Source organism: Aureobasidium melanogenum (assembly GCF_000721775.1).
Source record: "Aureobasidium melanogenum CBS 110374 unplaced genomic scaffold scaffold_46, whole genome shotgun sequence".
Taxonomy (NCBI): domain Eukaryota; kingdom Fungi; phylum Ascomycota; class Dothideomycetes; order Dothideales; family Saccotheciaceae; genus Aureobasidium; species Aureobasidium melanogenum.
Window position 1 is genome coordinate 46,013 of NW_024470098.1, and position 12,189 is coordinate 58,201.

At 44.7% G+C, this 12,189-nt stretch overlaps 5 protein-coding genes across 5 annotated transcripts; 3 read left to right on the forward strand and 2 right to left on the reverse strand.

The window, feature by feature from the left end:
• Window positions 1-100: 100 nt before the first annotated feature.
• Window positions 101-1,463, forward strand: M437DRAFT_89163 (secretory lipase; the record flags this gene model as incomplete). Its single annotated transcript, XM_041028982.1, has 2 exons — window positions 101-505; window positions 567-1,463. 2 exons carry the CDS (start codon window positions 101-103, stop codon window positions 1,461-1,463), a joined length of 1,302 nt encoding a protein of 433 aa, XP_040874846.1.
• A 381-nt stretch (window positions 1,464-1,844) lies between these two features.
• Window positions 1,845-2,821, reverse strand: M437DRAFT_60849 (NAD(P)-binding protein; the record flags this gene model as incomplete). The annotated part of the gene is made up of 3 exons (XM_041023822.1): window positions 1,845-2,125; window positions 2,186-2,318; window positions 2,372-2,821. The coding sequence occupies 3 exons, from the start codon at window positions 2,819-2,821 to the stop codon at window positions 1,845-1,847; spliced, it is 864 nt and encodes a 287-aa protein (XP_040874847.1).
• Window positions 2,822-3,723: 902 nt separating this feature from the next.
• M437DRAFT_70514 (GroES-like protein) lies at window positions 3,724-4,713 on the reverse strand (the record flags this gene model as incomplete). Its single annotated transcript, XM_041025478.1, has 1 exon — window positions 3,724-4,713. The coding sequence occupies one exon, from the start codon at window positions 4,711-4,713 to the stop codon at window positions 3,724-3,726; it is 990 nt and encodes a 329-aa protein (XP_040874848.1).
• Window positions 4,714-5,960: 1,247 nt separating this feature from the next.
• On the forward strand, window positions 5,961-6,313 carry M437DRAFT_70515 (uncharacterized protein; the record flags this gene model as incomplete). The annotated part of the gene is made up of 2 exons (XM_041025479.1): window positions 5,961-6,034; window positions 6,085-6,313. The coding sequence occupies 2 exons, from the start codon at window positions 5,961-5,963 to the stop codon at window positions 6,311-6,313; spliced, it is 303 nt and encodes a 100-aa protein (XP_040874849.1).
• Window positions 6,314-7,055: 742 nt separating this feature from the next.
• M437DRAFT_60859 (uncharacterized protein) lies at window positions 7,056-9,010 on the forward strand (the record flags this gene model as incomplete). The annotated part of the gene is made up of 3 exons (XM_041023824.1): window positions 7,056-7,708; window positions 7,787-8,422; window positions 8,473-9,010. 3 exons carry the CDS (start codon window positions 7,056-7,058, stop codon window positions 9,008-9,010), a joined length of 1,827 nt encoding a protein of 608 aa, XP_040874850.1.
• Window positions 9,011-12,189: the final 3,179 nt, after the last annotated feature.

Here is a 12,189-nt window from a genome sequence, read left to right on the forward strand (position 1 = left end):
ATATAAAGCCATCTTCCTGAGACTACTCATGACCGAAGTAACACTTCTTGTTCGTTCAGGTGATCGCTTTCCCGGTCTTTGCAAACCTTCAACACTCAATATGCGCGTAACATCGATTAGCCTCGTCCTGGCTGCTACCATTGCCGCTGTGGTTGGCGTCACTCTTCCATCTCAGGATCCATTCTATACCCAGCCTGCCAACATCTCTCAATACGCCCCTGGAGCAGTCATACGTATGCGTCAAGTGTCCTCGAATCTTTCCGGTCTCGTTCCAGGCGGGCAGAGTTTGGCATCTCTCAAAGCTCTCTATCAGATCCTGTACCGCACCACGGACAACCTCAACAATGCAGTTGCGGCAGTCACTTCTGTGTTGGTGCCTGAGAACGCGGACCCCAATAAGCTCCTTGCATACCAGACCGCATATGATACGACAGACCCAGACAGTGTCCCGTCGTATGCTTTCCAATCGGGAACAAACGTTACCGAGGTCCCCGACATCATTTTCGTAAGTAGCACGAGGATCTGAGTGGTCAGAAAGCCCCTGAGCGCTAAGAAAGACTCAATAGATCATCGCCGCCTTGGATAAGGGTGTATATGTCGTGTCGCCTGACTATGAGGGTCTGAACGGCCACTTTACTGAAGGAATTATTGCAGGACAAGCTACTCTGGACAGTGTGCGTGCTGCCTTCAACACTGCAGATGTGACTGGACTTAGTACAAGCGTGAAGTATGCTGCTTGGGGCTATTCGGGAGGCTCCCTTGCATCAGAATGGGCTGCCGAGCTCCAACCACAATACGCTCCTGAACTCGAGTTCCAGGGCTATGCGCTCGGTGGCCTGATACCCAATGTTACCAACGTTCTGCTCACCATCAACGGAGGACAGTCTTCGGGGCTTGCTTTTTCTGGACTCACAGGTCTCTCAAGAGCATCGCCTGACTTCAACGCAACCCTTCGTTCAAACCTCGTACCTTCCAAAGCAGCCGAGTTCTTCACCATTGGCGGCTCATCCTTGGCCAATGCTAGCTCGCTTGGTGGTTTCAAAAATCTCTTTTCCTACTTCACAAGTGGGCGTGCATTTACGAAAAATCCCATATTCCAGAGCCTCTTAGCCAAAAGTGGCGTTATGGGTGTTCACGGAATCCCGCAAGCACCAATGTTCATCTACAAAGCTGCGGGCGACGAGGTCAGCCCGGTCGCCGACACCACTAAGCTTGTGAACCAGTTCTGCGCCACCAACGATGTCACCATCGAGTACCACATCGACCTTATTGGTGAACATCTTACTGAAGCCATCACTGGAAGCGCATCTGCTCTAGCCTGGGTCTTGGACCGCTTGGATGGAAAGCCTGTGTCCAAACTTGGTCAATGCACCACCCATTACGTGCTGCTAAGCAGTGCTTCCCTTGACACTTCAATTGCACTAGACGATGTGCTTGTGGCTGCACTGAAGGCCCTTTTGTAGTCAAGCTCTTGAGAGGAGTCGATTTCACTAGCTGCAACTAGTGTGTGTCATCCATCCGCAACTGATTATTGTTCTGCTGCTGTTGCGTTCATGATCAAGTTTTGGAGGCAGCCATATGCCACGTCCTCCCACGATCGTTCTAGTGTAACCCACGGTCCATGTTTTAGATCAATAGTATATTAAAGCATCTCATTCTCTCCAAACGATTGCCAATAACAATTCGCTAGAAGATTTGACACTCCCAAAAAGACGATTACATTAATGTGGAGCACGTCGACCATATTTTGCAAAGCGGCACACTCCTTCAAGTGTCTAGACTAAGCACACCTCGCTCATGGACTTTTCTGTTTTTCAATTTGGTCATAACAGGTTTCGTTAGGTTCATTTGTCATATAGTCCACCCTTGTCAGACTTATCGCCAAGCTTGCCTGGGTCGACATAGTTTTCGCGGAGCCACTTGAGTGTGGTATCAGGCAAACCGCGGTCCTTGACGTAGTGAGCTTCGATGTGCTCGACGGTATCCAAACCCACTTCGTCCATCAACTCGCACGGTCCTATCGGGCTTTGATATTGTTCTTTCCAGATCGCATCAATAGTTTTGGGATCAGCAACACCTTCTCGGATTACCGAGAGACATTCACGCTTGATAGCGGCCCAAATTCCTAGAATGCATATCAACCTCTATTGATCCTCTGATCAGGCTAGAAGCTAGGCAAACTCACGATTAAAGATGAATCCAGTTGATTCCGCGTTGGCAGTGAAGGGATGAAGACCAGCCTTGCGAAGTTCACTCTCCATGAAAGTGAAAATTTCTTTGTCAGTATGACCGCTTGTCATGAGTTCGACTATCATTTGCTAGCATAGTTGTTAGGGTCATGCTGCTGCTACATGAACATGCGAGCCCATACCTTTGGTGGCATCATGAAATGAGTGTTGAGAACACGCGTCTTGGCCTGATCGGTCACTTTTGCAAGAAGCTCGCTGGTTTTGTAGGAGGAGCTATTGCTTGCGAGGATGCAATCCTTAGGAGCGTGTTTTTCAAGATCGAGGAACGTGTCTTCCTTGAGGCTGAGAATCTCTGGAACCGCTTCAACCACAAGCCATGCATCCTTGACTGCAGTCTTCAAATCCGAGACACCCTCGTAAGAGCCCTCTTTGCCGCGGGATTTGTCGAGATAGGTCGGGATGTTCTGCTTGATATACTTGAGCGCATCATTGCGAGAATTTTCTGAAGGATCCCGGATGATGACGTGGTGTTTTGCAGACACAAAACACGCAGCGATTCTGCGTCCCAACACACCACCTCCCAGGACGACGACCGGACGCGATTGATAAAGTCGTGGGATGGTCCAAGACATATTGAATGATTGGGTGACTGTAGAGAGTTTGGAGATGGATGTTGAAAACGAAGAGACATCAAGCTAATGTTCTTTATTAGTACCTCAATGGTGACCTCTGACGCAGCATTTCGAGCATCATTCATTCTGATAAACTGGGCGTTACGCGCAGGCGATCCGCGACCGCCGACTGGTCTTGGGCGCAACGGCTGCAAGGGAGACGGGGTTGGCGCCTTCCGCCGCCGCCCGCAACCGAGACCGTCCGGTCGTGTCGGCCCTGATAGCGCGGTCGCACCTCGTCAAGTTGTCGCCGTAGCCTCCAACGATATACTTGTTCCTCATACACGAGCAAGCTCATGTCTCGAAGAAGCTTAGTCGAAGGCCACGGCTATTGCACCTTGTATCATGGCTCAATTGAGGCATTGCAATTCGCGATGCGTCTTACTGAATTCACAAATGACGTATCACCTTATCCTTACCCCTCGGAACACAAGCGTTCTCCAGTCCACCTTCGGATCCCGCGCTCCTGCTCACGTCTTTCTCTCTTTTGCAAGCCGTCAAGCAACCTCTGCTCTAAGCTCTACAGAACATCAAAGCCGTTCATGCGATAGTCTGGCCAACATCAGTACAGGTCAAACTATTTTGAGGTTGGTATCATGCAAAGCGCATGGTATCATGGATCGACGAATTGCAATTGGCTTTGAGAAAGAGAGGACGCATGAGTCGATAGACCTAGTGCGCGCAGACTTCGGCTGTATGAACAATTGAATTGGTCAGCATCGCATTTCCTCACAGACCAGGATACTCGGATACATAAGGAGGGCTTCGAGTCAGCAGTCAAATACACAAAATTCATTGATACCATACAGTGGTATTTTGATACGCCAGATCTGGATTCACAACCTCGCCTTGACTCGTGTGACTCAGGCTTGTCTGATCACTGAAGGATTTGTCCAAAGTCGACCGGAAACATTGCCAGTAGCCAATCGGTCCAGACCGCCGCTAACGTCGTCAAACTGGATCTCTTCAGTGACAGGGACAATTTCTCCGGCCTCGATATGCTCCAAGATCCTCCGATACTCCTGGAGGCTCGCACCCATGGATCCCCTGAGGTGAATCGATTTCATAGTCAGAAGAGAAGTAGGCAAAGTTGCTTCATTCACTCCAAGACCAATCAGAACCACCACTCCGCAAACTTTGACACGCTTGATGGCAAGTGCGGTAGTCTTGCCCACACCAGCAAAATCGACGATGGCGTCAAAGAAGCCGTCTTCCACTTCATCCAAGCTTTGGTGACAAGCGATGGCACCAGACTTTTTGGCAGCCTCGAATCGTTTCGTGTCAATGTCAAAGCCGTAGACGTTGGCGCCTTGTAGTGAAGCAGATACAACGCCATTGAGACCGAGACCTCCCAAACCGACAATGGCTATGTTTTTTCCAGGTCCGGCTTCAGCCTCAGTGACCACGGCATGATACGCAGTGCTGACTGCATCAGTAGCGACAGCCGCCAGATGGAGTGGGACGTTGTCAGGAACATGAACCACTGAACGAACATGTGCAATAACATATTCTGCAAGGCCTCCATCGCAGCCGAGGCCAACGGCAGTACCCCAGGATGTTTCCTCTACTGGGAATCCAATCTGGGCTACCGACACCCTATCTCCGGCCTTGAATGAGGTTACTCCTGGGCCAACGGTGTTGATAATTCCTGCTACCTCATGGCCTAGCGTGAGAGGCGGGCGGACAGAGAAGGCTCCGACGTTTTCTAGGCCACCGTGCAAGATATGCAGATCTGAATGACAGAGACCAGCGGCCGTTACAGTGATAAGAACCTCATCAGCAGCAGGCTCGGGGATAGGAAGCGTTCGACGTTGAACGACTCCATCGCCTTTTTCAAAGCGATAGGCTTGCATGATAGTGTGTAAGGAACCGTGGATGTGAATTCTTGGAAAGCAATGTCAAGAGACGGATGAAAAGGGCTTCGCGGAGACAAGCTTGAGTGAACTGTGTTTTATATACATATTCCTGGAAGGCCCATTGTCTGCTGGGCTCACCTTGACTATCCTCGATAGGGTTACTTTTGCGAGCAAAGCCGTGCGAACTGTGGAGTTCCCCCACTTTTGAACTCGCTCTGGAGATTTAAACTTTTCGGACAGAACATGATCGACATTGTTTAGCATATATTGTACAAGCGAGCTCGAGCCCTTTGGCAATCTCCTATAAAGCTCGCAAAGTGGTATTGAGCCAGGAGAGTTGAGTCAAATGAGTGACGGCACGTGATTTCATTGATTGATTGCGAGAGGTTGAGTCAACTCCTCCCCATGCTTAACACCCCCTAGCGCGCGTGATTCTGCGTCAGCAATGCTCACTTGTGCTGCTGTGCCCACATTTTTCGACGAACATGCATGGTTCATGATCGATAGTTATGCAAGGATCTGTTCGAAGAATGGTTGAATCGTCGTTGTAGTTGGCTTGTGGCTTGTAAGCTTATCGAGCTTCTGGTTTTGTCAGGATAGGCCAACATGACTCTGTCTATCATTTGACGACTAGTATCTCCATCTAAATAATTAAAAGCTCTACTCACACTGTCTATGTGACTCGGAAAGATTGCTCGACAGTGGACCAAAAGGGACAGTGGCCTGGCTCTCCGGTCCCGAGGAATCATTCTAGAAACCTCAACTATCTACATGACTCGACAAACTAGACGAAAGTGACCGACTCTGGATATACGGATCGAGGATACTTGCCACGTTGCGAAGTCTCGACAGTCTCGCATAATCAATATCTCAGGCTTCGACGGCGGCCATGCGATGCGTCGCCATCATCGACCTGATCGACCTGTAGCACGATTCTGAAACTCACAACTTTTCGGGTTCGTGAATTCGTAGCAACCACCATGTGTTCATGAAGAGGATCCAACTACCCAAATCCTGGAGCCAAGCTCTCAAACCTCTGTCCATCAATAGTGGTGGGGTCGAGACATCCAGACTGACAGCAACAGCGTCCGATTCTTCGGTCTTTGGAAACATTTTTTGCAGCTGGTGAGAATGAAAACCACCCAAAATGGTGCTGCGCAAATGAGTGCAAGAGTTGGGAAGACACAGAGATCTCGCAAGCTGACTAGTGAAGCTCAGCTAAAATCCAGTGCATCTCAGCCAAAATGTCTTTCGGTAATACAGGCCGCTCGATGCGGTCTCCTGAAGCACCTGACAGTCCTCTCTCGTCGGCGTTTTGGTAAGTGGTGCGAAGGTATCCTGATGACATCTCTTGGCGACACCGTCCAGTGCAAATTTGCTTGCCTTGGAGTCGGGAGACTCAACTTCCTCGCATGAGGCAGTCTATCATCATATACTGTACTCCAAAACATCAGAAAATTTCCAGCGTATTGTTCAATGCGTCACCCGACTGCAGAAAGAATTTCCGCTCGCAATTCGTGGGAAGACCCGAGACATGATGCGTGGTGCACAAATGTCTTTGGATATGAGTTACCAATTCGCCCTCCTGCCTGTGTGACATTCATGAGAATTCGGAATAGTGCGCACATTCACATGTCGGCCAGTACCACGTAAATCATAAGGTAGCACCTGGCCTGTGGTCGAATCCTGAAGTGGTCTACAAGTACCAAAACACGAGGTTCAAGGAAAACAAAGCGATATTACATTCTTGCCCGTATAGGAAAATAGTCAATCAACACCACCGGTCGGGATGACCGCCTGAAGCCGGAACGTTGACTCAAATTTGAAGTATCGCCGTTGTTTCCAGAACCCGACGGCCGAGATCCTGAGATCGGCCGTGCTTGCTGCTCTTTTCCTCCCCTGCATCTGTGTGTGATGTTCAAGCACACCATCTGATCATACAAATCAATCAGATCGGCCAGCCCATAATCTTTCGCATGAATTCTAAGACTATAGTCCCTGTCATTTGTTGCATATTCAGATCTTGCCGCCAGGTCAACTCCTTGGCATGTCTAATTCTCCAACGGCAGCTGGAAAACGGCTGTCTCGCTCAATAACGCGCGCGCGCTCCACGACTCTGGACCAGAACAGAGAATGGATCCCTGGAGTCTGAAGGACACTAAGTTTCAATTCGAGGGACAAGGGGTGGACGTTGTCGCACTGATCAGGTCTCGGGACCATCTCGATGCTCGATCTCGCTCCGGACGATAACATTCAAGAAGCATAAAGGATCGGTCGTATCTCGTCGGGTGCCATCTTTCCATTCTCGCGCCATCTTTGATTAGATACGACTTGCGAACATGGGCGCTACTCTCTCTTCACCACAACTGGGTGATGGACTCGTGCTTGTAGCAAATCCCAACACCACCGGCCCCTTTACTTCAGCCTTTACTGTTGATGCGTCCGATACGAATTCCTTCGGATTCTCCGCTACCATGATGAATATGGGTACTGTTTTGCAGGTCCAGTACACAAACACCGCCAACATTGTCAAGACCGCGACCTGTTCTGCTCAGACCTATTCGTACATCACCTACACAGATTATTATGACGACAATGGCGGTCATGTTACATCGACAGGCTACCGAACTGATGCTGACACCACGTTCGCAAGCATTTTTTGCCCAATTGCCAACACTCAGATCGGTACAGGACCCATGATTCTATCCTTGAGCAATCGACCTAATGATCCGACGTGGTTCCCTAGCCCGGCTACATACGCTCTATACTTTGGTCCCACGTCAGTCACAGCATCACAGGACCCAATAACGACTACCAGCCTTGTTCCAGGTCAAACAACATATTTAGCAACCGTAACTTCGACAGTTTATGGGACTACAGAGACCGTGGCGAGCACCACAACACTTACTGGGACATACTCCGCATCTCGTTGTCCGGTCTTGCCGATCTCCTCGCCGACAACTCTATCGACATCAACGAGAAGTTCTTCCTCGTCTTCTAGCAGCTCAGAAACTTTGTCAGGTGCCATCTCGTTCTCATCCACGGCCACCCCCGCAGCGAGGACCTCAAGTGCGCGATCTTCCTCTCAGACACACTCCGCGTCAGCTTCTTCATCGAAGAGTTTGAGCTCGAAATCGTCCTCAAAGATCATCAGCTCGTCTTCCAAAGCTTCGACCTTGTCAAGGACAGCGTCATCATCGAAGTCTAGTAGCTCCAAGACATCAACAAGCTCCCGAAATGCATCAAAGTCTGCATCATCGAAGGCCTTCTTGACGACTTCAAGTACCAAGACTTCGTCTAAGTCGACTTCTACCAGCAAGATATCCGTCTGCAGCACGGGCACTGCTTTGAAGTCACTATCAAACTATCCCTCTATTGCCAGTCATCTTTGCCAAGATATTCTGAGAAGTAAGCGGAGCTTTCCAAGATCCATCTCAGTATGGCCTGCGTCACAATTATCCAGCGCATGTTCCTGCTACGCACAATCTTCGCCCACGAATATCAGCACCCCACCGAGGCCATCACTGTCTAAAAGGTTTCCAGTGGTCGAAAGGCCCGACGTCTCTTCGAGCAAAGATTCAACCTTCAGCAACTCCTCATCAGTGTCTTCGTCTTCCACCACACTTGTTCCAACAACCGTTCTGGGTTATGGACCCCCAGATGTGTACTCTATTCCGACAACCACCATCTCTACCACTGTATATGTGTAAGTGTCTGCGTTGACCATCGGCATTGCAATCTCTAACACCAATCTAGCACTGGCAACCGCACTATTCTACCTACAACTACTACTATTGTCAGCCTAGGCACCACGACAGTCACTGAAAACTCTACGATTACAATCGACCTACGCACATCGCCCACAACATGTATCCCCAATCTGGAAGATACGAAAGTAACTCTTTCAGCACGATCCTTGACATGTGAGAACCTCAAGCTCCACACTGCATTCCTCTGGATTATGATGAAGGATCCTTTTGACTTCTGCGCGTACTATCTGACCGCAAACCGCAACACTTCACCCCTACTAGAGATGAGCGCTAGTACGCTCAAGGATACATGCAATTGTCTGGTGACTCACAAGAGCGCGCCGCTGCCTGCGTTCAAGGTCGGACCTCCATACTCACCGAAGCCAAAGAGACAGTGCAATCAATCAGTGGCGTCGCTGATTAAGGTAAAATTCAAGGAGCCGAAAACTTTCTGCAAGTACTATACTAGTACCTCAAGAAATATCTCGCCGTTCTCGATCCTCAGACCTGGAGATGTGTTTGTTGGATGCAGTTGTCTGATTTGATAAGTCGGTTACCCAATGCTCCTAGGCTGGCACAACACCAATCCTTTGATAACCTTGACTTTGGGCGCTTCAAAAATACCAACGTTGTAGCTTCCAATAGTCACAAGTATCATCAAGAGATATGAGAAATACCTATTATTGCTTTCATTTCTGATTACACGCTTTCCCTTAGGAGTACTATTATTGCGAAGCCGGAGTAAGCCATTGCTTGGCGGATTTAGTATATAATCGTGCCGTGCGCCAGTAGTCTAAAAAATCGAGTTCCTTTAGCAATTACATCTAGTAGCTAAGCTCTAGAAGGCCTCAACGGCCTAGGGTGCCCTCTATAGCCCTTAAAAGGTAGACTTACAACTACCTTAACCCTACATAACGCTAGCATCGCTATTACGCTCCTTATTAGTTAACTTATAAGAGTTGCAAGGATATAATATAGTTGTAAGAGTAAGCTAACATTAGCTTCTCTTAGTTTATAACTATACTTTTCTTATAATTAGCTATAACCCTTATAACTTTAAGGATAAGAGTAGTAAGGCATTTATCTTTAAGCTAAGCTTATAGCTTTCTATTCTACTAAAGACAAACATACGTCTATAAGGAGTTATAAGATAGATTTAAGTAGTCTTTCTAGCTAGAGGAACTCTAATTAATATAAGAAGGATATCCCTTCTTATAAGAGGACTAGATAGTATAGTACTACTAATATAGTACTTTAGCCTCTTTAAAACTTCTTTATATCCCCTACTTATATAACTCTCTTACATTCTAATAGAACCCGATCTTTACTATAACCCTATAACTAGCTATGCTTAGCTAGAGAGGTCTATAACTAGCTATTAACTAGTTAGAGGACCTATAACTAGGCTATAATAAGTTAGTTAAGAACCTTAAGACCCTTTATCGATAACCTATAAAGAACTACTTAAGATCCTCTACTATATAGAGTAGAACTACCTAAACTAAGAGGCCGAATATATAGAATACTAGGCAAGGAACTAACCTAGTCTATAATAGCCCCTATAATAGGCGCCTCTACCTCCTCTATAGCTAGAGCTAATGTAATAAGATACTTTTCCTACTTCTAGCTTTATAATTACTACTAGAGAGTATAAGTATTATCTAAAAGTACCTATTTAGAAACCTCCTATCTTTAAGGAAAAGATAAAGAATAAAGAAGTAGATAATTAGATTACCTAACTTAAAAACTAGATAGGTTTATAAGAGGACTTTATCTTTTATAGACTATTATAGGACAATAAAAAGAACCGCCTTACTTCTTCTTATCTAAAAGGGGACTTATTTAATTGCTAGTAAGAACACCTTATAGTTAATTCTTTTATAGCCTAATTATTAAAGATCTAGTACTATTATATAGATCTTAATTAGATAGAAATCAAAAAGAGACGATTTAAGCATATAAGATAGACTAGTTTAGCTAGGGCTTTTATAAGGGACTTATAAACCCTTTTACGTAAACTTATCTTTATCCTATCTCCTAAAACTTTTCTTAGAAGGTATAGGGATAGCCTTTAAGAAGATATAAGAGATGCTTTAGACATATAGCTTTATTTACCCTTAAATACCTTAAAAGATAATTATATTAATAGGGCTATTACTCTTAATAAGGTTTATTTCTATTATAGGAGGAAGAACTAAAGTAAGAACCTAAATGTAACTATCGAATCCCTTAATATAATAGGTAAGAAGAAGAAAGGTAAGGGTAGTAGTAGAGGAAAGGGCAAATAGGATAAGTTAAAAGTTACTTACTATTCTTATAATAAGCCTAGCTACTATGCTAGAGAATGCCGTTTAAAAAATAAGTAGGTAAGGTTATAACTAAAGTAACTTCCTTACCTTATAAGGCCTTTAACGAAGAAGAGAACCTAGTTATAAGTATAGATATAAACGTAACTACTAGATCTTCGCTAAAAGAGGAGACTAAATACTTTGCTACTTTAGATAGCGGTCTTCTTACGCTATATAGAACTATTAGACCTCGTAATAATGTTTATAAGATTATCTTTATACTTAATACTATAGCATCTAGTATTTACATATCGGCTTTAAAAGCTAGAACCTTTTAGAAGAATTCTATTATTCCTATTATAACAAAGTTAATCGTTCTACTAAATAGGTAAACTATTATAATAAAGGAAGGACTTAAGTTACTCTATACCTTAGAAGACTAGTTAGGAACTCTTAAAGCGCGACTTATAGACTTTAAAGGATACGATATTATCTTAAGACTATCCTAGTTTATAAGACATAACCCTATAATTAATTAGTAGGTTAGCATAGTATAAGTGTTATATAAAGATACTCTTATAACTTACGTTCTTAAATCTTACTCTAGGATCTTTACGTTATAAGATATAAAGGTAGAGGATAAACGAGAACTGCTATATGCACTTACTAACCCTATAATAAATAGACAACTTAGTATAAGAAGAGCCCCCTTACTACTTATAGCACTACGTGCTTTTTCTAGTCTAGAGCTAGATAGCAAACCTGCTATTATAACGCTCCCTATCTTTATTATAGTCCTATAACAATATCTATCTATATTTAAAGAGGAATTACTAACTAGACTACTAAAGAAAAGAGATATTATCTATTTAATTAACACTAGAGACGCGAAGCCGACGAACATATAGGCCTATTTATTAAATCTAATGCAGTTATAAGAATAGCAAAAGTAAATAGATATGCTATTATAACGAGGTCTTATCTAGGAATCCTCTTTGCTATAAGGAAGTCCTATTCTCTTTATACTAAAACCTAGTAATAAGTAAAGAATATATATCGATTTCTATGCTCTAAATAAGCTTACGAAAAAGAATAGATACCCCCTACCTCTTATATAAGATTACTTAGATGCACTTACTAGAGTAGCTTAGTTTATAAAGCTTAATCTTGTTTCTAGCTTTTAGTAACTATTAATGGATCTAGATTCTATTACAAAGACTATGTTTAATACTTAATAGGGAAAGTATAAGTTTCTTATTATGCCTTTTAGCCTCTATAACACTCTTATAACTTTCTAGATATTAATAAACAAAGTCTTACGTCCCTTCTTAGGAAAATTAGTTATTATATATCTTAATAACATACTAATTTACTCTAAAACTAAGAAGGAATATATAAAGCACTTATATAACGTTTTTTAAGTGTTATAATAAGAG